The 25969-nt window shown below is 39.3% G+C and overlaps 1 protein-coding gene across 3 annotated transcripts in view; it reads right to left on the bottom strand.

Moving 5' to 3' along the window:
- Positions 1 to 1398: 1398 nt before the first annotated feature.
- The window catches only part of GRM5 (glutamate metabotropic receptor 5), a 282843-nt gene continuing 258272 nt past the window's right edge, over positions 1399 to 25969 (bottom strand). Inside the window, exons 8-10 of one of the 3 annotated variants that reach the window (XM_075491133.1) lie at positions 11466 to 11561; positions 9726 to 9887; positions 1399 to 2221 (exon numbers count right to left, since the gene is read on the bottom strand). In XM_075491133.1, the coding sequence (XP_075347248.1) occupies positions 1399 to 2221; positions 9726 to 9887; positions 11466 to 11561 (1081 nt within the window). The remainder of the gene's footprint in view (positions 2222 to 9725; positions 9888 to 11465; positions 11562 to 25969) is intronic. The other 2 variants (XM_075491134.1, XM_075491135.1) reach the window with 2 other exon arrangements.

Here is a 25969-nt window from a genome sequence, read left to right as displayed (position 1 = left end):
AAATACGAGGAATCCCCTTGCTTCTGTGAGTTGCTAAGAAACAAACAAAGACTCTGTTGGTTCATATCTCATTAGGTCTTCTCTGTTTTAACCTTTACTCTGTATTGCTTTGAAAGTATTTTTTCTTTTTTTTTTTTTTTTTTGTCACAGTTCATAGCTGCAAGGCATCAGCAGCTAAATAAGGTTAAAATTGTTGCTTATTAAAGAGTTGCTAAATCACCTCTAAGCAGATTTTGACACAGGTTTTTTTTCCCTGTATATGAATTATGATTATGACAACCTTTCCATTGACAGTTAGCATTCATCATAATCCAGATTGGTCTCCTAGCATTCTGTCATTCAAAGTATGGAGAAAATCCTTAGGGTGTTTACCTGTTCCTTGCAAGCAAAGACTATGGGAGCCTAAATAAGTATTTTAACTGGTAATGTTAGCATAAGAACGTCCATAAAAATGTGTTAATTTCAGCAGGGAGTGAGGCTATAATATAGCTTGGTAGTGCTGCTAGAAAGAGAATATTCACCTCAACAACTTGCCCTGATAAGGGAATTACAAAACAGTACTCCAGAAAATATTTTTTGCTACTTCATTATTAGTTGGCAACATGGTGAAATAGTCAGGAAATCTTCCTTGGGTTTTGTTGCTGTGAAGGAGAATCCAATGTTAACAAATCAAATTTTTGATACTGATAGAAGAGAATTTCATAAACAAATGTGTAGGTTGAGAAGTCACTTGTAAAGCCCTCCATATTGCAGTCACTCACTGCAAAGCCTCAGCTTAGTGTTATCCACGTGTAACGTATCACGGACACAATATGCTTCAGCAAAAAGTTTGGTAGTTATTGAACATACATTACTGCTTTTTGAGATCTTCATAGAAAAAAAAAGAAAGAAAGCTTGACAGCTTGGTCCCAGATTTGAGTCTGTTAGAAAATGTACATTCAATGTTTGGTCTTCTATTCTTGATAAAAGATCAAGGTTCACTTCTGGGTAAGGAATCAGAGTAAACAAACAAACCATTGTACAGTTGTTTACAATCTAGTTTCCCCCCCCGCCCCGTATATTGTACACACAGTTCATTGTATACTAAAGCAAAGCACTTGGTATGTAACTGATTTAACAGACTCCTTATAAGCCCTCAAAAATAGATTCAGTGTTTCTGAAAAGCCCATGTTTTTTTAAGGCCACGATAATCTGCCACGAGTCATTTTGTCTTTAAAACAGCATAATTAATCTGATGTTTCCACTTCTCAAGTAATTCCTCTTCTTCCTCTCCATTTCTCACAAGATGACCCAATGCCTCTCACTCTATCTGCGTAAACACTGGAGATCTCGAAGGCTTGGCTGTCCCCTCACTACTTGCTTGTAGTCGTTGAGATCCAACGTTGTCTTGAACTACATTCACAGCGAAGAAGAACTTTGAGTATAATCTCTGATGAGGAGCGTGTCATACTTTGGGGAGGATGGGATACAGAGAGCTGATTCAGAAACTGGAGAGCTGGGAGATGCACTTCCAGAATCGATGGAGTCTCTAAAAGGAGAAGGAGGAGTTAAAGCTACCAACTCCTCAAGGTCTTGCTTGGCTGATGGGGTCTCTGAAGTGCCTTCTTTGACGCTGCCATTTGAAGGTTTCCTAGCTGACTGCGAAGCGCCATTGACTTCGATGGCAGGAAGTGGTTGGATCTCTGCAAACGTGGTCATTGTTGTAGGGAGCTGGATTTCCCGTGGGATCAGGTATGAAGAGCAGAGAGGAGTGGCCACCATTGTCCCTGGAGTGGCTGTTGAAAGCATCATAGAGTTCAGCTCACTGATGTTGGCTGTAAAGCGAGTAACCACGCTACTGATCTGCTCCATGAGGGAGCCTTGAGAGGAGCTACTTCGCTGAGGAGGCTCTGACTGGAAGGTAGGGGCATCATCTTCTGTTCGGCTAACGGAGGCAGTTCTGTGGCTCAAGGTGCTGATAGGCGAGGGAGTCTGCGGTCGGTACTGAGCTGGGTATTGCTCTTCTGCTTCTGAAACGTCGTAAAGCGTTTTGGCACTGGCCTCAGGAAATGTAGCGCTGCTACTATGTCGGCTACTATCTGTGCTTTTAGAAAAAGGCTTGATCACTGCAGTTTGATTTGGATTCTCTTTTTTGTTGATGTGGATTGACAGCCGCTGCCAAAGGTGCGCTCCTCTGCTGCTTTTCTCGTTCTGGGCCCAGGAGACTGATTTCCCATTAGAGCTGTAAACAGAAATGAGATAAGATGGTAACTTGCATCAAAGTTAAAAATGTAATCACTGTACCTATACCATGGGTATGTGGTGTCCCAGAGCTTATATTCATCATAAAGCTGACTGTAATTTCATCTATATCCATATCTATCTATTGCAATATATCTATAGCTATAATTTATACCTATATGGTCTAGAAAAACAAGCAGAGTGTGCCAGCTCATTTCACAGGCCATTTGTGCATCTAGCCATGACCTACTCTGCGCTAGTTCATGGCCACTGCTGACGCCTCTGTTGCTGCCCTTGGGACATAGGTAGTGTCCATCTTGGGAGAGGGAGCAGCTTGATGGTTTTCCTTCTGTGGGACTGGTGTCAGGAAGAGGGGCTGTGGGACTGAGGGATGCATGGAGGAGTGAGGAAGAGGTAAATGATTGAAGGGAATAGATGAGAGACCTGGACTGGCTGGGTTGCAGGGGGCAGGTATGTAGGCTGGCCTGGGAGCATTCATTGGTAAGGAGCTTGTTGTAGGGTGATGGCCATGGATTCCTGGTATGGGGCAGGGAGTGTAGACTGGGAGATGGAGAAGTGTAGTCTGTTACGGCTGGGAAAAAAATCTGTTTATATCCCAGTACTTGGAAGTACTGGAGCAATACTCAGAAAGGGGCTATACTGGTTGTGGGTGGAGAGACGCTTCTAATGGATGACCTCCTCTTCATCAAGGTACCTGGTAAGTTAGCCACCACTAGCTTAAAGAAATTAATATTTTTAATTGCAGGTCAACTCAGAGAATAAAACTATATACCTAGTAGGAAAGAAATAATAGACAAGCTATACAAGCAGCTCTTCATGGTGACCTGAGTTTGGAGACAGCAATAAACATTTTGCTCCACTCTCCTGGAAAATGAGTCTTCTTAGGGTAATTTCTCTTCAGATCCCATCATACCCTGCTCTTTATCTAAATTGCTTATTTTTCTCCTCTTGCTACCTAAGGAAGCCAGCTGCAGCACTTACAAACACACAGAATGAAACCACTCCTTTCCTTTTACATCTTCCTTAGGCTGAAGAGCTGGTGTTTATACATACATTAACTTATAGTTCTTGGGATTAAGAAAGACCATTAGAAATATTTCTTAGCTGAAACAGACAATGACTCTGAAATGATGTCAACAGGAAAAACATAGTCTCTACATACGAATAAGCGTGATTAATATATAAAATGCAACAGAACTTTAAACAATTCACTTTGGTTTCCAAAACATTTGCTACAGCCATTTAGAATTTTTGGAAAGACAACCACATTGGAGACCCTGGCAGAGTATCACAAATTTGTTCTTTGTTTGTTTGCTTTTTAAGCCTGAAATAGATATACTCACACATGTTAGCCTGCAGTGTAACAGTTTGCAAGACACATAGTTTACTAAACACAGATGACTTTATACCAGCCCTCATGTGGAGGCTTGCCACACACTATCAGTTTAATAGCTCTTCCAGTCACCTAAAAAAAAAGTTGTGCTGAGTGTAAACAAAACCTTCTTGTGGATTCACATCCAGGATTACATTACATGAAATTACGATGGATCATGTAACAAGACATATGCCAATAGCTTTCCCCTTCAAAAGCAGTGTGACAGAATCCAGCAGACAAACACAATGTAAACCAGTGGGTATTTTAAGGGAGGCTAGACTGGGAGATGATCTGTATGAGTATATAAGGGCTCACCCCTTTGTTGCAGTGATCACCAGGCTGTTATCTGGATCTTGGAAGTAAACTGTTATGCACCTACCCCCAAAATGCCAGGCAGAACAGCTGGTGGCTTGTAACTTGCTGTTCAGACAATCCCTTCCTTTTGCTGTACCTCAATCAGAGCAAGCAGGAAAAGCAAAATCTAACCTGTAGCACTGATCACTTTGACCCTTTGCATCTCTGTGGATGTGCTTCCGAGCTGAACAGATGCTGGGACTCACGTCTTCCAGTGGAAAACAGTTGCCTGAGGTTTGCGTGCTCCTCTCATTGGAACGTGTACTCGGTGGGTGTTGAGAACTGTTTGAGAGCCCTGGCTCCCTGGTCATGCTGAGTCCTGAGCTCAGTGGGAGCTCAGTGCCAGCAGCAGGAGCAGGTTTTGAATCCTTTGGGAGGTGAGATCTTGCCTGTAGTTCTGGTATGATGACCATGAGATCTCCTCCCAGATCCTGCTGAGTTTGAGCTGGACCAGGAGGCTGGGTGACCTGGCACTCTTAACCTTGATCTGGCAGAAATAGAGGGCCTAGTTCCAGTCCTGGGTGTGCTACCTGGTGGGATCTCTTAACTCCTGCTGAGTTCAGAGCTCAAAGGGGTCTGTAAAATTCCTGCCTGCCACAGAGGCTAAATGAATGCCATTAGCATGAAGGATTAGCCAATGCAAATAGAAACACTTGCCTGAAGAAACAGATATATTCTAGCACCCCTCCTGATTTCAGGCACTGACTTAGTACAGGTGTTCAGACCCTATGGCTTTAAGTGTGTGCATGAGCACTAAATGCACATGGACATTTTCGGTTGACTGAAGATCAGGCTGCAAGAGCTTGTGAAGGGAACATGTCATTCCCTCCCTGGTCACCATTCAGGAGACAATTATTAAGGAGGGATATGAGGCTGAGGAGCCTGTGAAAAGGATAAAATCTGGGGATGTGTCCAGCCCTGGGCAAGGGCAGCTGACAGTGAAATCTTCAATGAAGCAGCTGTTACCAGTCCCCCTGAATCCCAGTTTGGTTTTGGGTCAGTCTTGGCTGATGCACTTGTTTACAGACTTCGTGCTGTGCCCAAGAGTAATCAAGCTGTATGTGTGGCTCTCATGGAGTTCCTAGGGCTCTAAAGGAGACCCAGTGGCTGTTTGATGTAAATTTTGTGCAGAAGCCTGAAAGACTTGACCATTATTCATTGCAAATTCCTTGATATAAAAAAATGAATAGGAAGCAAGCAGCAATTTATCAGCAAGGAATGAACCCTGTAGTTAAAATCCTAGTAGTTTGCCCAGCAGTAATTGGAATTGTTATCTCAGAAATGAGATAACACCTACTTACTGCTGCACCTACTTACTACAGTCAACACTGGGCTGTGTGCAATCATTTATCACCTCTGTGAAAGGAGCACCACTTGTTTTCATATATTGGTATGAAGCTGGGTTATGGGTAAATTCCAGTGATAGTACTTTACAGTTCTGCTCTAACTGCATATTGCTACTCTCTCAAGTTCACTGGAAACCACTGCAATGCACACAATTTAAAAATAAAGAAATAAAGATAGATCAGAGACATAGATTATGATGTCTACTAATGAATTGTTTACAATTTTTATGCCCAGCTCTGCCATGACCCTTTGATGATGGGAAACATTAGGTCAGTGATGTTAGAGTTTTCTTGCAGACAGATTTTGAGTCCCTCACATGAGAACAGCAGAATTACACTTTTGAGCCCCCAAAGGAATTCCACTGCTAAGTTTGACTGAATACACGTTTTCCTACCCCACTCTGCTTTTCTACTGGCACATTGCACTGAGTAGAGCAGAGCAGAGTATAGGTCGTATCTAGAGACGAGCAAACTCAATCAATCAGTGACATAACTTCCAAACCAATATGTTAGCAAAATACTTTTTTTCTTTTTTTTTTTTGTAAAACAAAACCTTTTGCATGGCACATTTTTTGTTTTCTTTCACTATAGGTTAATTATGTTCAGTCTTATGTATGAGAGGGATTCCCTCAGAACCAGTCATACTAATTGTTTGTCCAGTCTCTTTCATAAAAGCTGCTTTGATTTTGATAGCTAGGCTTTTTCCCAGCCTGCTAGGCCTACCATAATATAATATGTACAATAAATGAAAGTGGTATAAACAAGAGAGCTTTTGAAGTCTCTGACATTTCAAATATTTCCTCTACAGTTGTCCACTTGCTGACAGAATAGCAATTAGTATTGTTTCTCATTTTCTTCCCTTACTTAACCTTTTTAGAGTCACTTACGTTTTGTCTTTAGGGCTTTGTTCTGTATTCATAAGGGATATTAACTGCTTTTTATCCACTTAAGTGTTAAGAAAAATGTTCCCCTCCCCTTACACGCTTTGTTTTACTATCTAGAATAGATCACTTTGTTCTTTGTTTTGGTTGAGGTAGCAGAAGTTTTGTTTCAGCATTTCTTGCTCTGTGGTATGATTATCTATGAGATGGTGCATAGCTCTGCCACCAGGGTTTCTTTAGCCAGATGCTATTAAAGCAAATGTGTTTTGTGAGGTCCTTCAAAATGCAGAAGAAATGAAAAATGGGAAGAGGAATTGACAGTCACAGCAGCTGAAAACTCTCATATTTTAGCAAGGACACCATTCTCATTAATTACCTGAAATTGCTAAAATTAATTCTGATGATGAGTGACTAAGGGCTAGTATTGGGACAGTTACTGAAAGCATATGTAATTTGAAAATAAGTAACTCACTTATCTCTTATTATTAACTTTAAATGAAATAGGAAAATCAGTTTAAAATGATGGAATTTATTATTTTCTAAGAAAGCTTAGAATGCATAGCTACATAGTATTATTCACCAGTGGAAACTGGAATACAAGGGGAATCAATAGAGAGTAGTATAAAAATGTAAGGGAGTTTTTGTTCTCTATCACGTACCACTATCAGTATCTGATTCCAGATTTGAAATGATACAACTGAAAACAGGTACTGGACAATAACTTGATGGAAACCTGTATGATCTCTTTGCAACCTGTCCTCACATGAATATAATAAGGAATGATTTCAAATTCTTTAATTTATATTCCATGCATGAAAATTCATATTTCAGAACACTGGTCTAAATTTTATTGAGCTAAAACTGGCAGCAAAGTCATGTTTAGATGTTTCAATGGCTGAAGTAGAGTGTTGCATTCAAACTTGAAGCAATATCTTGTTTTTTAAGAAGCTGATGTAGTTAAGTTATTGCTCCAACACTGTGCAGACCAAGCCTGTTTCTTAAGGACAGTCTTCTCCTGTGTTTAAGGGAGAAGTCCTTCTGTCTTATCCACAGAAGCAGCTGGCATTGGTAAGCAGGATAAACTTCTGTACTTAGTCCATGCAACTTTCTGCCAAGGAGAAATTTTGTTATTCAAAATAAATAGTAAGAAGCTGTTGTCCTTTTAGAGTCCTCTGCTGAAACCTTATTAAAGACTCGATGATATAATTACTCCGCCTGAAAAGGATTTTGTGCTATCTGCAGATTTAACTAAAAACTGACTCTTCATAAGGGGTGACCTGTGTGTGTGCCTGTGATGCATGCAAGCACGGGCACATGTGTATTTTGTTTCTCTAGTCTTGTCACCTGAGCCAATCTCAGATCAATATACATTTTGCTTGTAGTGACCCAAGGTCTTTATCCTTGGGAGAATGCGGGTGCCTTGCAACATGCTGAAATGAAATAAGTGGCTGAAGTGGTGAACTCCAGTATACCTGTATGAAAAAGTCATAGTTTCTTCTGGGACTGTAGGACAGCCTGGATGACTGGCTAAAACCGGACACAGAACTCTAAGGTATCTAAACTAGGTCAGTTCTACCACTGAAATGGTTTATGTTGTTGCCATTTTGAATAGCCTTTAAGGAAACCTCTACAGGCCTATATAATTTTTTCCCTGGGTGGAAGCCAATTCTGCCACACACAAACAGTCTGCTAGTGATATATCACTCAAGTCATTTAGCTTAAGTTATTTCCATGTTGCTTGTTCTATGGAAATAAATATCAACAAAACACAAAAGAAGAATGATACAGGGCAAAAAGTCATTTTGTCCTGTCCTGAGTTCTAGAAGTAAACAATATATTTTGCAATTATTTTGCAAAGAGAGTTGTTTTCTGTTAACAACAGCAAGGACATTTATTTATATTACTCCATGAACTGTAATCGGTTGATACCTCCTTTCCTCATGAAAATCGCAGCTGATATTTATATGAATGACTTGTTTAATGTATAAGGATGAAAGAAACTTCAAAGTGAGAGAGACCTGATGGACAGAAACTTTGCCAATGACCTCCCAGTGCAGCCACCAGCAATTCTAATGCTGGCAGCTGTTTCAGCAGCATGCCTGGTTAGAACGGGAAATGAAGTGTCTGGTATCTGAATGAAAGATTTCTAGGATGCCTATTATCATGACCCAAAATGCAAAAATTATTTCGATACTAGATGTAAATTCTTTCCTCTATTACTGTGACCTCACTGCAATTGTTAATTAAGGCGGCTAGTGCTGGGTTTTGCTTCCTGTCCAAAAAATGTCACTTCAAGCATCTCTGAGAACATCTCTGCTACACTGGAGCATCCTATTCACAGGATGGAGAGTAGGCAATGACCCCTCGTGAACTGTGAGTTCTGCTTCCTGATGCACAAAGCTTTAAGATGCTTTCAACATTGCTTAGTCAACATGTTTTTTCAATTTTTTCATTGATAATTTGCTAAAGGTATGAAACGGAAACTGGAAAAAATAGGAACCACCAGCTTACCCAACCCTGAAATCAGGAGCATAAACGGTGCATAAGAAAAAACAAAAAAAAAAAAAAAAAAGAAAGATTTAAGTCTCCCAGTTGTATCTCCAAAGTCAAGGGCTGATTTGAATTCTATCCTCTGCAAAGAGCATACAATTGGAGGAATTTCAGATGTTTTGCATGCCTGATAAATAATTACAGAGGTATTTATGCACATGGGACTTACCAGCAGAAAAATTACTCTTGTGAATTATTAAGCAGTTTCTTATTCGTTGCATTTAATCAAATCAGAAATGCAATCATGATGCAAGAAATGCAAAAAAAATGATGTTGTGATGCCTGCTTTGTGAAAGCCCCATAAAACATCCCATTCCATAATTGATTTTATCAGATATATGTGAATGATGCTCACAGGTGACGCAGGACGTAATAACTTCTCTTAATCAGAAATAGCCTTACAAAGCATCACATAGTGTACCCATTACAGCTATTTTTATGTACTTTTCATCTTGAAAAATCCCAAGCCATTTGGATAGACTAATATACAAAGATAGTTAGGCCCTGATGTGAAAAATATCCACACTAGGGTTGGAACACAAAAATAGTATTGCACGAGGGTTTTGAGAACATGAGCTGGATACTACTGCCCAGTATGAAATTGCACAGCATTTTTTAGACTGAGAGAATGTAAGTGGGATTTGGTCAGTATCATGGGTCCCCTTTGTCCTGTGAGATGATGAGATTTTTTCATTATTCACAAACGGTCAGACCCCTGCATCTCTCTTTTTCCATCTGCACTTCATCCCAGTGACTTCTAGCAGTGGTCTGATACTTACTGAGGTAGGACAATGGCACCTACTTTCCTTTCTGCAACATCTACGTTCTCTCTGGGAGGTTCCCAGGCTATTCAGTGGCAACTCTACTTAGGTCATGAAATTTGACAAGGACCACTGGCCAGGACACTGTGGCTGGAGACAACAAAACACAGCCATCAAATGCAATTGCACTCTCTGTTAAGCAGCAGGTGTTCTTAACTGTTTGAGTAGGTCTTGCAGCTGACAGTCTTGCTGTGGTACTATTAGACTGACACAGTTTCCAGTCTTTTTGACTGTTAGGGCATCCTCTTTAACAGGAACCTTTTTCTCCTCTCTACTTGACTCAGATCGATTACAGTCTGGAATGCAAACAGATTCTTCACTGTGAAGATATAAAATATAAAAAAGAAGTTTTTCAAGTGTATATATATGGCCAGGCAAAACAGCGCTGAATACTGTACAACAAAATACAGTTGTTTGACATTTACATATACTTTTCTTCTCTTCAAAATTCTCTTATATAGTGACTCCAGATAGCTTTAAAATGAAGAATAAATATCACTGAAGGCAATGCAATGTAGGAAAAAAATAAATCCAGACAACACACAGACAAGAAACAGAATCCCAGCTGACAAAAAATAACAGGCATATATACATTTTGTACAACACTCAGCAATGAATGTTCCTGATGTTACTCAAACAGCAGGAGTCCCTCAGGTGCGTGGTATGTGGCGTTATAGTTGATAGCCTTATGTACATGAGTGAATATTGTTGTACCCAAGGGGAACGTAACACACTGCAAGTGTTTCACTGAACGCACTCCTGCAATGGTAAAATTCACCTGTGATGTAACACTTGGGAAAAGTAAAGGTATAATTTGGTCATGCTGTGCTCTAAGGTTGCATTTACAAATACCTTACAGGGGTCGATAAGTAATGAGTAGATCTTTTAATAAATGGTAAACAAAATACTTCTAACTTATGGTAGAATGTAACGCAATGATGCCGTGCTTATTAAGAGTATTGTTTCATGAAAGATTTATAAACATCTGTGACACATGCGGCTTACTCATTTATTAATGAAATGTCTGGAGAAATGGATTTTCTGTCCTATGGGAGAGTTCAACATTTGGAAATCTGATTGGACTCAAAATGAGATGAATAGTTGAAATCTCCAAGTATTTCACAGAATTCAATAGTTTGAAATATTTCAATACAAAACATCAAAATGGCCATATTGAAACAGTGCATCCCAGTAACACTGAAAAAATGTAGTATTTGATATTCTTCAAAATTGTAACATTGGCGTATAATGTTATGCAATATATAATGGCCAAAACAAAATTGAAAATAATCATCTAAATTAAATGAAATGGGGAAAGTTATGAAAAAGATGTTCTGAACTCTATTTTAAATGAGTTTGAAACCTTTCCTTAAAACCACTGTAAAACTCAGCACTTTCCCACAAGATCTTTTGATTGAGAAGAACCAGGTTTTTCATATTGAAAATGTTTTCATCAATCAGTTTTTCTCTGCTCTTTTTAAAAGCTCTTTTGATTAGACCTAATGTAATCCCTGATATGTAGTGGGGCCACCATTCCAGAGGAGTTCTGGAGCTGCTTACTCCAAGTTTGAATGCTGTCTCTTCTTCATCCGCTCTACTGGATTAATGAGTCAGGTGTAAGGTTTCTGCTCCTCAAGCACCATATTACGACAACATCACACAGGACACGTGGTCTGGATCACTCAAATGAACACGGTGCAGGTTTTTTTTGGCGGTCAGATGGAACATAGAAATCAGCAGTGGCCACATGTTTTCTTTTTTCTTTTTATTTTCTAAACATACTATATGGGATGCACAGGAATTACAGACAGAGGATCTGGCCTGGCATTGTTCCAGGGCTGCTCCTCTTGTTCACAGACATATCACACTGCCCTAAGGCCACTTGCTGTTTGCTTACCTGGTCATTGTAGCTCTCCCACCATTCCCCATACTCCCTTTTGGGGTGAAACACTCTATTTCCGACTTGTGCGGGGCCAGTCTCCTGCCTTTGTACCTAATAAATCACGACAACAACAGGAGCAAACAGAAAGAAGTGATTGTGTGCTCAGCTTTCTGTGACAGCTGCTGTGCAAAGGGCCATGCACATGAATGCTACTGTGGCAGTGGTGGGGTATAGTGCAAAGCAGCCGTGGGAGCGGTGGAGTAGCTGCATAAAACCCCAGACCTGTGCTAAAGCAAACAGGGCTATGCAGGAGAGGTGCTCACCATTTTCTTTTTTTATATATAGGAGGAGCTAAAAAATTCTACAGAATAGATAGCATGCTAACCTTTTGTCTTTAATACCTTTTGGAGTCAGACCAAAATGTTTGGCTAAACAGTTTAAGGGAAACAACACTTAAATTAAGGATCAGTGAGAAACCAGCTGGTGGCCATGTTCTCAATCCTAGCTGAATCTTTTTCTCTGATCCCCTATCTCTGTAACACTTGTTCATCTGCTTGTCAAAGCAAGCACCAGTGTAGTTGATTGCTTGGATAAAATTTGGGTGGGCTCACAGTTCATGTGGTGAATGGGCCTTTCTCTCTCCATTAGCAATAAAAGGAGGCTAGATGACTTGCTGAGATGTAGACATAAAGCCAGGTGAAATCAATCCCAATTCTAGAGCCCAGTGCAGTAATATAAATGTTTTAGTGTTTTAAATACCATACCTTGCACTTGGATGAAAAATTCACTTGGATAAACAATTTAATACTTGAGGATCTAATTAATCCCTGGATAGGATACCAGGATAAGACCTGGTCATTGTTTACTCTCTGAAGCACTTAATTGGGATGTGAGCATTGAAGAGGTCTTATGCTGGCTCTCTTCCCAGTGGTGAATTTCACCCTAATTGTACAAATTCTTGTGCTAGGTGTTGAAATACCTATTTAAATGCTTTAATAAAATCTGGGCAAAACGCCTGCAGATGTCTTCTCAAAGAGTTTGTGATATCCCATTCCCACGTGCTATGAGGTGCATTGTGGGTATTTAACACACTTGTGTGGGGAAGCCTGTACATTTTAACACTGCTAACATTACAGAATAAACTACTTATTTGTTGCTTGTCCATTAACCTGATCTAGATAGCAAAAGGTACCTTGAAGAGAACAACCCTGTAAAAGAGAAATAACCTGAGTACGCACAAAGTCAGGCTAAACTTTGGATGCAGTTGTAGTAGATCCTCAGAGGCAATGTATATTGCATAAATAACTGAGGAAGAAGCTTAGTGAATCTGAGAGTGAACCAGAGACAGTAAAATGAGGTGTGCTCAGTGCAGAGAAGTCCTTTCATTTACAAATTATAACCTTACTGAAAGGAGGAACAACAGGAGCTTTGCAGACTGGCTACCAAGGTTTTAAGGCAATCCAGAGTGTGGTATATGCAGCGCTCCCAGATAGGCATGAAGCTCGTGCAGGACACATACATATTAAATGGAAGTCGATTCCTAGAGCAGAGGAAAAAGTGGAGGGGCTTAGAGAGTAGATAAATTCACTGAAAAATACAAAGGAAGTCAGGCTGGATCATACAAATTCAGTTAGGGTAGCCAGAGGGAAAGAACAAAGAGAAAAGAATGTGTAGAAACTTGACAGGAAAGAAAAGGAAATAAAGTTGGGGTGAAGGTGTTAGACATCAAAGAAAGTAGAGTTTAGGAAGAGCAGGAAGGAAACACAGTTACATTTAGACCTGATAACCAAAAGAGGTACTCTGTGCCCAACAAGACAGAAGGAGAAAAAGTTGACCAAGAGAAGGAATTTGGAGACTCTAAATGCTCACAGTAAGTTGAATACTAAAAAGTAGCCAACAGAAGGGAACAAGAGGTAAGTGTCCTTGGTAACTCCATCCTGAAGAACCCCTGGTTAGGATGGATGTGACCCAGATAAAGAAAACCCCAAAGTTCCCCATTCCCCAGTCATTAGAATAAATTTCACTGTTGTGAAAGTCAGCGGAACGGATCTCAGAGAGGCTGATATGAATCTCTCAAGTTTTTCCATCCACTCAAGAGCAAATTACACCATCAGAAATAGTGTGTGGTCACAGAATGCCTCAAAGCCTTGAACCATAATACCTCTGCCACTGCCATTCATTCAGTGCTAAATATCCATGTAATTATGAAAACAGTGATCAAACTCTAATCAACCCTCCTAGTGTGGAAAGTGCTTCTAACCAGTGCATGGAAGCTGCAAAGTTCTTTGGGTGACCATTCTGGAAAGGGACACCAGAGGTTCTGAGTAAAAAGGGTTTCAGCTTTCAGAGGAGATAAAGGACATGATTTTGCCTCAGAATGTCTTGCATTAGAAAAATGTCCCCTTTCTGGTTGCTAAAACAAAGGTTTGCTTTAAAAGGAGAGAAAAAACCCTCAAACATTTCTTTGCAGTTGTCATAACAAATGCTAATGTGAAAATTAATTTGGTATTTCAGCTGGTGTATGGAGGAGGCATAAAACACTAGTGTGAGCAAGAATAGATTTCTTTTCTCAGGGTCAATTCCAGGACTATGTATTGGTTAGAAAAGAGAGAGAAGACGTTACTTCTGTGCAGAAAGGCAGCTATAAATTCTGTTGAAGGATTTAAAAGATATTCAGTCATTTTTAGTGTTTCTTTGGGGTTTGGGGTGTGGCATTGTGGGCTGTGTCATTTTTTTGCAGAAGGGTGAGTTGTCTTAAGAACAAATGCTTAATGTTACATACTAATATGTTTTATAAGTGTTGATCAGTGACAGGAAATTTGGGAAGTAATTCCCAGTAATTCAGTCACTGCAGTGCTTGTCCACTTGCCAAATACTTTGCCGCATCACTTACACAGCACTGCTGTGCACTCTCCAGAGGGGATCAGTAGAGAGAAAGAAACTTACTCCTGGGCTGAGAGAAACCATGTCTGTACTGCCTTGGCTTTTAGTGAACTTGATGCACATGTGATACATGGTAGGAAACACTAGCGTGACTGCTCAGGTTTGAAGGACTATTAGGTCTTTTCTTTGCCTTCTTTACCTTCCAACAAAAGTCCTCTTGTAGACCAAAATTAATGGATGCTATAGGAAATAAATGGGGAATATGGGAATCATCATCCTGAATGAGACCAATAGCCATCCACTACAAGGCTGTAGAAACCAGTTTTTGATCTCTTAATGTGTAGAGTCCTACTTTTTCTTTTTTTCCAGTGAAGGTGTGGGCCCCTGTACTGACAAGAGGTGATAGTCCTTAGATATGGACTTTATTAGACTATGCCTACACCTTAGAACCAGGTACTGGTATCCTGGTGGTCCTGACTTCATGTTAGGGTGAGGCCCAGGTGTGCTCATGGCCCCTCCTGCCCCTGCTCTATCCTGGTTTCCATGCAGAGGGTCTTGGACGCCTTGACCAGCAGTCCATTCCATATGGTAGTATATCCCCTATCTGGAGGATGCTGGCGGGCCAGAGCTAGATGTGCCGTAGCCCACATTTCGGTATAGTTTGGTCAAAGGCTTAGTAAAATCCTTGAAAAATAGTCTATGGGTAGAATGTGGGTAGTAGTACACAGATTCTGTTAAAATGTCCACACTACACCAGTTGAGAAAGACTACCCAAAAGACAACTGCTTGCAATAGCAAAAAGTAATTGTTTTAGATAATATGTCGTCTGGGAAAAAAAAAAAATCCCAGCAATTAGAAACTGGCTTTTACTCTTAGACATAAGATTTTTTCCTCTCTCCTTTTTCAGTAAAAAGTAACAAGTTTAACTAACTAAAAGATATCTCAGGATATCTTTGGTTTGTTTAATGCAATGCAAAGCAAAGGTGCTTTGCTGTGTAGGAGATGGATAGCTGTCATCCATCCATATTTCAAACTCAATCTCATACTGCCACGCTGAAATGTTATTAATTATTGAGCACCAAATGTGTGCTTGGCAGTCTTAAGACCCAGAGGAAGACAGTAGCTCTAATCAACACGCTTTTCTACTTCAAGTTGGGAGTTAATGGCCTAATGAAACTGTACCTTGTAAGGGTGGCAAAAGTGATGTGTCCACAGGAACACTTAAGAGGAGAGAGGTTGTAGAGCCAAATCTCATTGTAGGGCGATGGCTAATCGTACACTGGGGACTTAAGTTCCACATTGCAGTGACTAATTCCTAAGGGCCTTGTTAATTAACAGGATTCCAATTTTTGGTCTGAGATACTGAAAATTGTATTAGGTGTCTAAAGCTCTTTCTGAATCAAGCTTTTCTCCACAAGTTAACAATAATCAAAGTAGGTAATATCTATTATTTCAACCCCAAACCTCTCAGTTTGGCTATTTTGGAATGAACCTGAAGCAAGACTTTTTTAAAACCCTGAAAGATGAAGTTAATGGAGGAGAGGAGAGGAGAGGAGAGGAGAGGAGAGGAGAGGAGAGGAGAGGAGAGGAGAGGAAAGGAGAGGAGAGGAGAGGAGAGGAGAGGAGAGGAGAGGAGAGGAGAGGAGAGGAGAGGAGAGGAGAGGAGAGGAGAGGAGAGGAGAGGAGAAGAAAGGAGAGGAGAGGAGAGGAGAGGGGATTCAGAAAGCTTTACACTATATTGATGAAATATTGTCTCTCTGCTTTCCATCACTTTTACGGAGTCTTTTCAATGTGCTTATGCCTGGAACTTGAACAGGTTGCTGAATGTTACAAAGCCATCCACCTTTCCAGACCCAGTTATATATTTTAATTGTCAGATCTTACAATCTAGCCTTTAGACTAGGTAAGACAATACGTGTATGAAGATTTCTGCATAAATGGTAAAGAATGAAATATGAAAAATATTTAGCGTTGTTACTGTAGGGGCTGCTTTGAACTACAAACTTACTGTGTTCTTGACAATCAGTTCTGTGAGGCTGGGCATGCTATCATGCTATCTTGACATTACATCACATTGAGCTGAATACTTTTAAAGGGGTCCTAGCTTATTGTGTGACATTTTCCCATTCATATAATGGCTAAAATAAATTATATATTATTAAGCATGGCACTTTTTATTCCTTTAAAAAAAGATCGGCATATAAACTTTGTTTGCTTAATAGCACAACTTCAGCAAGCAAAATTACTTTAAAGCCAAACTCACAATTTTTTTTTTCAAGTGCAGCATATTTTTCTTTTTTTTACAACTTATTCTAATTAAGCAATCATATGTAATTGCAGCTGGTGAATTAAAATGACATTTTTGATGGAATTATGTTATACAACATTATACTGGCTCAAGGGAAGATTAGACCGATAGCAAAATATTACCAGTATGTTTATTTACCTTCTTCCAGAAAGGGTATTTCTGAAATGTTGGACAAACCATTGTATAGGATTTTTGTACAGTAGGGTCTTATTTACACAAGACTTCTTGTTCTACTCATTCTATTCATTATGCTGAACTTCTGTCCTCTCTTCTTCAGGTATATATAACTAGAGATGCCATAGGAACGTCTCATTACTTTATTCATTATTTTCTACATTATGTTGAAGAGGGAAGCTGCACCTCATTTGCTCTGAAGCATTTTAAATGTTAGAAACTTCTCTAGGTTTGTGAAATGGATGGATGGGGGCCTGCTTTTCAATGCCTTACCTTGGCATAGATTTTAACACACCATTTTTCAATTTTGCTGACTTATAAGAAAGAAGTTTCTCTTTTCCAATGCTTTTTATTACTTGGATCTGTTATGCTGTGCTGTATATTTAATATATTAACTCTATTTTGTTTTCTAATGCTTTACATCTTTAGTGCTTGTTTATTAGATTTTTTAACCTTTCTTTTTCTGCTACCTCATTATTGGATAGTAGACCGTAAAATGACTTAATTTTTTTTTGGCAATGTGTAATTGTGTTATAAGTCATCAACTGGCAGCAAACCGGATAATCACTGCAATATATAATGCTATAATCAAAACTACAGCAAATTAAAAGAGTTCTGTGTTTATATATTTTAACAGAGATCTGCTTTGAGTTTCAGTCATAGTTATTAAAAAACATCTGTAAGCAAACGCAGTTCTAAGTCAGCTGAAATTCCAGCTCTTCTACTAGTCCACACCAACTATCGGTATTCAAGTACAAATACCATTCTTTATAATTCATACAGGTATTTCCATAGTGGCAGACTGGCTCATGTCTTGTTTGGACCTTGGAAGGAGGGTGGATGTCCTAGTCTTGTTTGTCAAATTAATTACAAACCCAGTTTATATCAAAGTTTGCTCTGGAAAGAACCATAAGTTCCTTTGGTAGACAAACCTGTGCTCAGGTCAGATGGTAGTTTGCAACAGGATCTACATCATGCGAGCTAATGGACATGGGACCATCTGCATGGCTTGTCTGGGTGCTTTTCAGCATGACTGGTAAGGACAATATTGATATAGTATATGGTGACATTTATTTGTCACCAGAATTCTGAGAGACAGGCTTGAAGATGGATAAAAAGGTAAAGGGGGTAGACACTGCTGTTAAAAAATAGAAAGCTCCTCCTCAGCTCTTTCTTCCTCTAAAAAACAAATCAAACTGCTGGGTCCCATCTTCACTGTTCCTTCCTTTTCTTTTTTGTAGCACACTAGCAAGAATGCATTTTGCAATCTAGAGCATCTTTGTGTAACAGTAGGCAGGGAACTGTTTACAACGTAATTTAATTTGCACAGTTCAGCTATGATACTTAGTTCAAAATGATGGGGATGCCATCTTAATAATAGAAATAATTTCAAAAATTAGGCTTGCATACATGTGCTAGTTAATGCAGCCAAACAATTTATATCAGTCAATCACTATTTTCATTAAATTTGAGGAGAAAATTTGAAACAACAGTACTAGCACTGTACACAAATTAAAAATCACTGTAATCAGGACATTCAAGAATATAAATTCATTATACAGATGGAATGTTTTAGCAGTAATTTATCAAAATCTTTCAGACCTAATACCTTTCACTGAGTTTCATAAAATATTCTTCAGTCATTTCACAATAGTTGAAGTTTAATTAATCACAGTATCAAGCTTGTCCAAAAAGACACCAAGACTAAATTATTCAGGGAAAAACGAAGGACTCAAACCATTCAGTAATCTCTCAATCTAAATTTTTGTAGCATATTAGATTAAAATAGCTCTGAATGATCCATTTGGGAACTGATTCATTAATAAATGCAGACTAATCAGTCAAAAAGATAATGACTTCCTCTAAAGAGTCAAATATTTTTTCCTGCATGCATCGAAATTCTTTTCTAGCAAGGCTATCAAGTAAACAAATAATATCTTGTTGTATCAGTATGACTAGATTTTGTTTTTTTAAATAAGAGCAATACCCATTGAGCCAAACCTTCACCTCATGTAAATTGTTACCTGCTCCTATGACCTTATGTCATGTAAGAAGCTTACCCCTCACTTTTTTGCCATCGTCTCATACTGCAAAGCCATCTAAGCACTTCCATGCAATTTGTGGTCGATGGTGCCCTTAAACAGCATCTGTGGAAATTAACTTTTTTTTTGGTACATGATGATTTCTCAGTGACGTCTTTTGCCTTGCAGTAATCTCTGGCCCTGTTTTGTGCAGCACTTTCACTTTTCAGCTTCCACTGGGATTTATTGCGCTGAGAGGAGCAATGGCTAAAAGCTGTTCACTGCTACAGTTCAAGGATGGTGCAGGTCATTTCTATAATGTAACTTCTAAAGCATTAGTTCTCCTGATTCACATTCTTCAATAATCTCCTGGTTAGTTCTTCTTACACACAAGAGTTGATTTAAATAACTAAAGTCACCAATAAATTATTTGTCTATTCTGTAAAACTTCAGGATTTCAAATAATGTCCCTTTTTTTCTGCAGCTAAATAAAACCAGAATTGTAAAGGTCTTTTAGTGTAAAGCTAATAATAAAAGCCTGGTGCATGGGGCACTTGTGGGCTACAAGAGACCCAGCCTGGAATCTCTCCTTTGCCATTGTCTGACATTAAAAATCATTGTTCTTTCCAACAGGCTAGAAAATAACTCTCTGCCTTTTCCAATCAGTGTTTATTTTATACGAGACAGAATGGCTCCATCAGGCTCCAGTAAGAAAGCAATTCATGCTGGCATAACTGACAGGCTGCTGATATAACTACATACGAGAGGTGATACACCAGTCTTGAGCTCAGTATCGTGAGGTTACAACCTCTTCTATATTCGGTTTCGTGTTTCTATGAGTAAACCAGTGCAACTACCTGCAGAAACTGCAGAACCAATGATTTTTATGCAGTCTGTGACTGTTATTCTACGGATTGGGAAAGTTGTGTTTTCCCTTGTTTTGCCAGGCAATGGACCTGAGAGAGTGTTAGTCTTAGGGTACCGTATCATCAATCAGATTGCCGAGTATCTCGGCCCTTTTGTTGTGAAAATTTTGAGCATGAACCTGTAACCCATGCCCTGACAAAGTGTGGTTAGTAAAAAGTTTTTACAAAATAGTTTGGAAGAGAAGTGTAGTGTTCTTTTATCATAATTCCAAATGTGTCAAAGAAATTGTTCAAGCTGCATATAAATGAAGACAAAATTGGCACTTGTATTATAAGAAATGTGTCCCAGTAGAATATGCTGTGGCAGAAACTCATGGTAAGTATCTTTCTCAATGGGCGTACATGTGAGGAATGTGAGCCAGCTTCAGCTTTCCACAAAACTTCCCCAGTTTTTCTTGTACTCTGTCTTCTTTACAGGACTGAAAGCTCCATGTCAAATAACAGCCCTGTTTCATCTCCCAGGCAACTTATCTTTCTGAGGCACAGGAAATTTGAATCTCTCACGTTTACATCCAAAATCCTCATGCTGATAACTCACACACATATTCTAAAAACATTTGAATCACAGCTTGATGGCCATAGCTTCAAATCTATCCACTTATTCATGGATGGGGCTTTCAACCAGTCAAAATTTGTTATCTGGGCAATGGGAATTGCATGGACTGCATCTTGGAGCCCCTTGGCACGGTGTGTGTAACAGTGGCAGAGGTTTATTCTGATGGGGATGCCCATTTGTCTGGAAACTCAGTGTCTTCCCAGGGCTTTCCTGATGCAACATAGCAGTAGTCAGACCTTGAAGAAGCTGTAACAGCTAAGATCTCCCAAGTTAGTTCAAGGCTGAAATTTTCAGTTTGCTTGTTTTTTCAGTGGTTTAAATGGATTTTGATCAGATTCAGAATTACAAGGAATGTTTGAAAAATTTCCTCAGGAAAAAAGGGTGGGTTTTTTTGAGAAATATCAGTTCAGGCTTCTGAAAAACTCATCTCAAGACTTTGATGCTGTGATACGTTGTGCTGATGTATGATATAAAATTTAGATTTTTAAACCAAGTGGCAGCTTCTAGGCTGAAGCATATTTTTCTTATTTTGTGGATTAAAATAGCTCCTGTTTGAATTGTAACAAAACAGATATAGTCAGTCATAAGAGGGGAAAAGAGAGAGAACAGATAAGGAGGAAAACCAGCTGTTCCTTGAAGATAAAAGAGCACACAGTGTGATGGTAGACACCTGTTTCCAAAATATTTCATTATGGCACAGTTTGGGACTGTCTGATGTAAACACTAAGTATAGCCACTGGTGGTCCAGGGCTGAATCCAGTCCAGTGGAAAAACCTACCTTGCTTATCATGTTTTCCTCATAGGAGACAGGGAATAGCATTTAACAGCATGTGAGCCTGGACACCTGAACGCTTTTTCTGATGCCTGTGCAAGGCAGGCACTCAGTCCCTCAAGCTGATATTACTGTACCAGTGTAGTGCTTGAGAGGGAGAAAAAATGCTCCCAAATGACACCTGATTCTTAGGTGGATGAGTGAGCTTCTTTGTCTAAGTTGAGTAAGGAAAAACAAAATTAATAGTGATTTATAGAATAAAAATTCTGTGGTTGACCTGAGGGTGAGTGTTGGCTCACTAGAGCAAGGGATCCCCCCTCCTGAATGAAAGCTGTCAGTCCTATCACTTCTGCAGATGTATACAGAGAAATGCCCAGTTCTGCAGTCACACAGTGGTAGGCAAACTTCTTAAGAGGACAAGATAATACATTAAAAACAGAAGAGTAGTTCATTTTTCTTTGACAGCCACAGTTTATGTTTAATTGTTTAGGAAATACTGTATCATGTAGTAAATCCAGGTGGAATAAAGCATCACTGCCACACCGAGCTATTAAACTTTAATCTCAATGGGATTGGTGAGTTGCTATGGATAAGTGTCTATGATAAGGTGCAGAAATCGATATGCATCTTTTTTCTGTTGTCTAGTATTGTGCTGTTCCCATCTGTATGGAGGAATTATGTGCAATACCACAAACATCCAACGTGTCTTGAATATGGCTAACATTATCTGACTTTGCTGGTGATAATTCTTTCCTGTTGAGTGATCATATCTACCTGCCTGGGTAACAGATTGAAAGTACTGCTCAGTCCTTTTGCTTAAATGAATAGTTACTTTCAGCAATCCTAACTCATTTAGAAGTGATAATCTGTCTTGTATTGTTTCAGGAGAGTACTTTTGGCTTGTACTCGGCACCTACCAGCACCTACCAGTCTTTTGAGAACGTGGTAGAAGAAACCTAAATGAGTCCTACATCATCACAGGGAGAACGGCCAACTGGCAGTTAAAAAACACTTTAGCTGCCTAATTCCTTTCTTCTGCCTCTCACTGTCACTGCAAAAATAAAGGGGGATGCATATGAACTAAGCCTCTAATCTCCAAGCAAAGAGCCTTACCTTGGGATCTCAATGGTGTTTTCTGACCTCACTCTTCTTTCAGAAGTTCCCACCTCACTGCCTGAACACCTCTGCTGTTTGTGTCCAGGTCACAGCCTGATCTATAGGAGGATGCCAGGTTGCTCTTGATTTTCCCATAACATGTTACAGTCTGGAACAATGCAGAATTTGCTGCTGAAGCAACTGAGGAACCTTAAAGGTGGGTTGGGGACCTCCAAAAGAAGCAGCTGAGGGCAGGAACCACTGTGACATCTACAACCATTGGAGAATTGGAGAGGAGGAGCATTGGCCGCACTGTGAAGATTTGGGAGCAATTTAAAGGGCAGAAAGAAAACTATTGGTAGGATTTTTAAGACTTGCTTAGTACATATGTGTGGCAGAGATAGTGTTTAGGGCTGTTTTTAACACTTTGGTGGTCACTCAGAACAGTTTATTACCTGCTTTAAAGGAAAGCAAGCTTGCTTTTCTACAGGTAGGTGGAGGGAGATGCATGTGTTTAAAGGTTCAGTATATGTAGGCTTGGAAAATGCAGCATGTGTGGTTTGGGCCATTTAAAGACATGTTTCAGAAGAGATAAACACCTACAGTTAAATTACTGTGTGAAATCCAGGGCTAAGATATTAGAAAGGTAAGAGAAACTTTGGAATATATGCTCTATCCCCCAGGACAAGGTAGCATGACTGAGACCTTTTGGTGTGCAGTCCTGGCTAGAAATATGACAGTAGCAGCTCTTGTAGCAGAAATATACAGTCCTTATCTTACCTGGGATACAGAGTTATTTGAGAATGAGAAGAGGACAAATTAGCCCTCTATTTTGGACTCTTGCAAAAGGTCTGTGTAGCATATGTGATAATAGTCCCTGGGATGTTAAGGTAAGATTTGCTCAATTTATTTATGGCCTTCCTAGTCCCTGTGAAATTAACTGGTAAGATAACTGGAAGCAGAAGGTCCAGATGCCTCTCTGCACAGGTTGTGTGGCTTTGACTCCAGCTATGTAGTGTTCAGCATTCTTCTTTGTGGAGTTGCTTTTGATAATGTCTGGTTTGTTAGCCCTACTTTTAAATGAAGGTAGAATATATTTTGGTGAGTCCTGCTGAATCACAATAGCCTACATGAAATGGTTTTCATTTCACTAGGTAATGAATAGTTTTACTCTCTCCTTCTACATTATTTCAGTATGTGAAGATTCATTCCAACACATATCCACAGCTTGTCTGAGTTTTCTTAATTGAAGAACACCCCATGCAAAAAGTCATTTAGGACTCTAACAGATGCATTGCTTTGTTTAGGCAAAAGCAGTCTTGTTATCTCATTTTGCAGCTGATGTGAAAGCTCTGAATGGAGCATTGGCATTATCTGTTTGACAATGATTTGATGCGATACTACACTGTGCTATAAATTAGTGTCAAGACGCAAAATGCTAATGATAGGGGCCCCTCTATGCACTAGTGACTTAAATAGCATGTTTCTTTAAAATTCAACAGTGACTCACTCTTTTTTAAATAAAACCCCTCTGAGCTATTTAAATAATGCCATGTAGCTCTAGTGCATATTTCCTTTGATTCTGAGTACTTCAGTGTTTACTTGAAGAAGTATCCAAACAAGCTTTTGAGCATTGTACTGAACAATACCTTGAAATATATTACTTTGTGCAATGAGATTTTTTTAAAGAAATGTTTGAATATTAAGTAAAATGGTTGGACTCTGTTTGCTCATGCTCTACAGTAAGCAGAATTGAAGCTGGAAGTGGTTTTCTGTTCTTTCTTGGAGATGATATCAGACATAGGTGAAGTCCTGAGCAGCATTTTAAATTTACTAAGCACATTTCGGGACTCCCTTTTGTTTTCTTTCTTGTAACCAAATAGGCATTGATTAGAGACAATTTCCCATGATCGATGGAATCAGTTTGCTGTTGGATTCCCAGACCCTTCAGGCACACACTGACTGAGCACTGCTAAACTCACTGGCACAATCACAGTTTAACCAGCTGAGGATTCAGACACATGCATTTAGGAGTGTCTTCTTTGTTGCAGGTTTAAGTGCTGATGAACACTACTGATAACATGAAAGTTTTTCTCCAGGTTTCAGATGAAATGTTCTAGTTCTTATCTAGGTAAATATGTCAATATATCAGCTTTGTGATGCCTTTTTCATTCCTACACACACATATCGGGCACTCTCAAAATCCTGGAAGACTTTTCCAGCACAGTGCTATTGAAAAAGAAGTCATTGTCAATGATGACCTATTACATTCTGCTAATAACTCTCTACCGCAGGTGTTATCTACACATTGAGGGATATAAAGAAATGGAAACAGAGCCCTCAAAAGAAGAAAATACACCTTGTCTTTTAGGATATTTAATAGCAGGGTACACTCCTTACTTTTCAGAACAAAACAAAGATTTAGAGCAGTGTCTTTCAAAACTGGGCCTTAACAGATGACAAAAAAATCCTTCCCAAGCCCAAGATCTTCCTGTCACCTATAACTTCATCTTGTTGAGTAAAAATGTTTTGAGATAGCAAATGAGCTCTGCAGCAAAAGTTAGGGAAAATAATGATCTCAAAGAGGAAGAATGCCCTCCTATTGAGGGCATGTTATGAAGACTGTCTCTTTTAGCTGGCCCAGAAGTGGTTATAGGGCTTCTAACCTGAACACCTGTATGTCATTCAGGCGTACAGAGGTTGTAGAAAAGGACATTTCAGGTAACCATCAATTAAACTGATAAAGATTTATCAGTTTAAAATATCATCCTACTCTGCACCTGGAAATGAATTGGAAGATACCATCATTAACAGATCATAGTATAAAATATCTTGTAATAGACTGGCCTTTTCTATACCAATTAAAAGTTGCTGAAAGAGAAGCATTAGTAATAATCTGACAGAAACAAATTGTCACTTTGGCATAATCTGTCCTGCAGATATTACTAATAAAATCCTCCCTCGAGCCTAAATTGTGGTTCACACAAAAAAGGAAGTACATGCCCTCATTCCATGCCAACTCCAGCTGTGAACAATGACATGTCTGGAAATATTCATATTATCAATCCTGAAGTCCATGTGTGTTTCAGTGAGAAGGAAAATCTAGCTACTTGTCACTTCCAGGCTAGACATGTATAGCAGAGGAATGGCTCTGCACTTTCATCTAGGTTTCTCTGCACTTTCATCTAGGCAGAATTCTTTGTTTATGCCAGCAATTAAATAACCCAAATCATTGGCATAGCACCCATATCAAAAGTGAAAGGGATCAAAAGATGAAAATTAACTGCTGGGCTGGGTGCACTTCTACACACTCTGTCTATGAAGCAGGACTGTATTTCCACTCCCGAGATCTCCTTTCTCTTCAGCGTTCACTTACTTTAATTTTTATACACTGAACATACAAGTTGTCTTCATGATCACTGAATTCAAATAATTCCTTGGAAAGAAACAAAGAAATATCTCACAAGGGAGTATCTGTTCAATGGCAGGAAGGGTAGCAAGAGCAGGGCCTGTGAGCACCTGAATTTGATGGAGTTAGGAGGATGAATACAGAAAAAAGGTATCGAGAAAGGTAAGGAAGAGAAGACAGGTGAGGACAAAAAGAAAGAAAGCAGGAAGAGATAATACAAGACAGGAAAATCAAGGGAATAGGAGAAAAAAGTATAACAGAAGAGTCATATGAAACAAATCCTCAGATGCCTGAGAGTGGCTGCTCACGATGCCACTTGTATTTATTACTCCATCTTGATTATGTAGCACTAGCAGCAATCCTGTTGTCTTACTG

The sequence above is a fragment of the Mycteria americana genome, chromosome 1, assembly GCF_035582795.1.
Source record: "Mycteria americana isolate JAX WOST 10 ecotype Jacksonville Zoo and Gardens chromosome 1, USCA_MyAme_1.0, whole genome shotgun sequence".
Taxonomy (NCBI): domain Eukaryota; kingdom Metazoa; phylum Chordata; class Aves; order Ciconiiformes; family Ciconiidae; genus Mycteria; species Mycteria americana.
The sequence above is the reverse complement of the archived record's forward strand: the minus strand, read 5'-3'. Positions and strand labels throughout refer to the sequence as shown.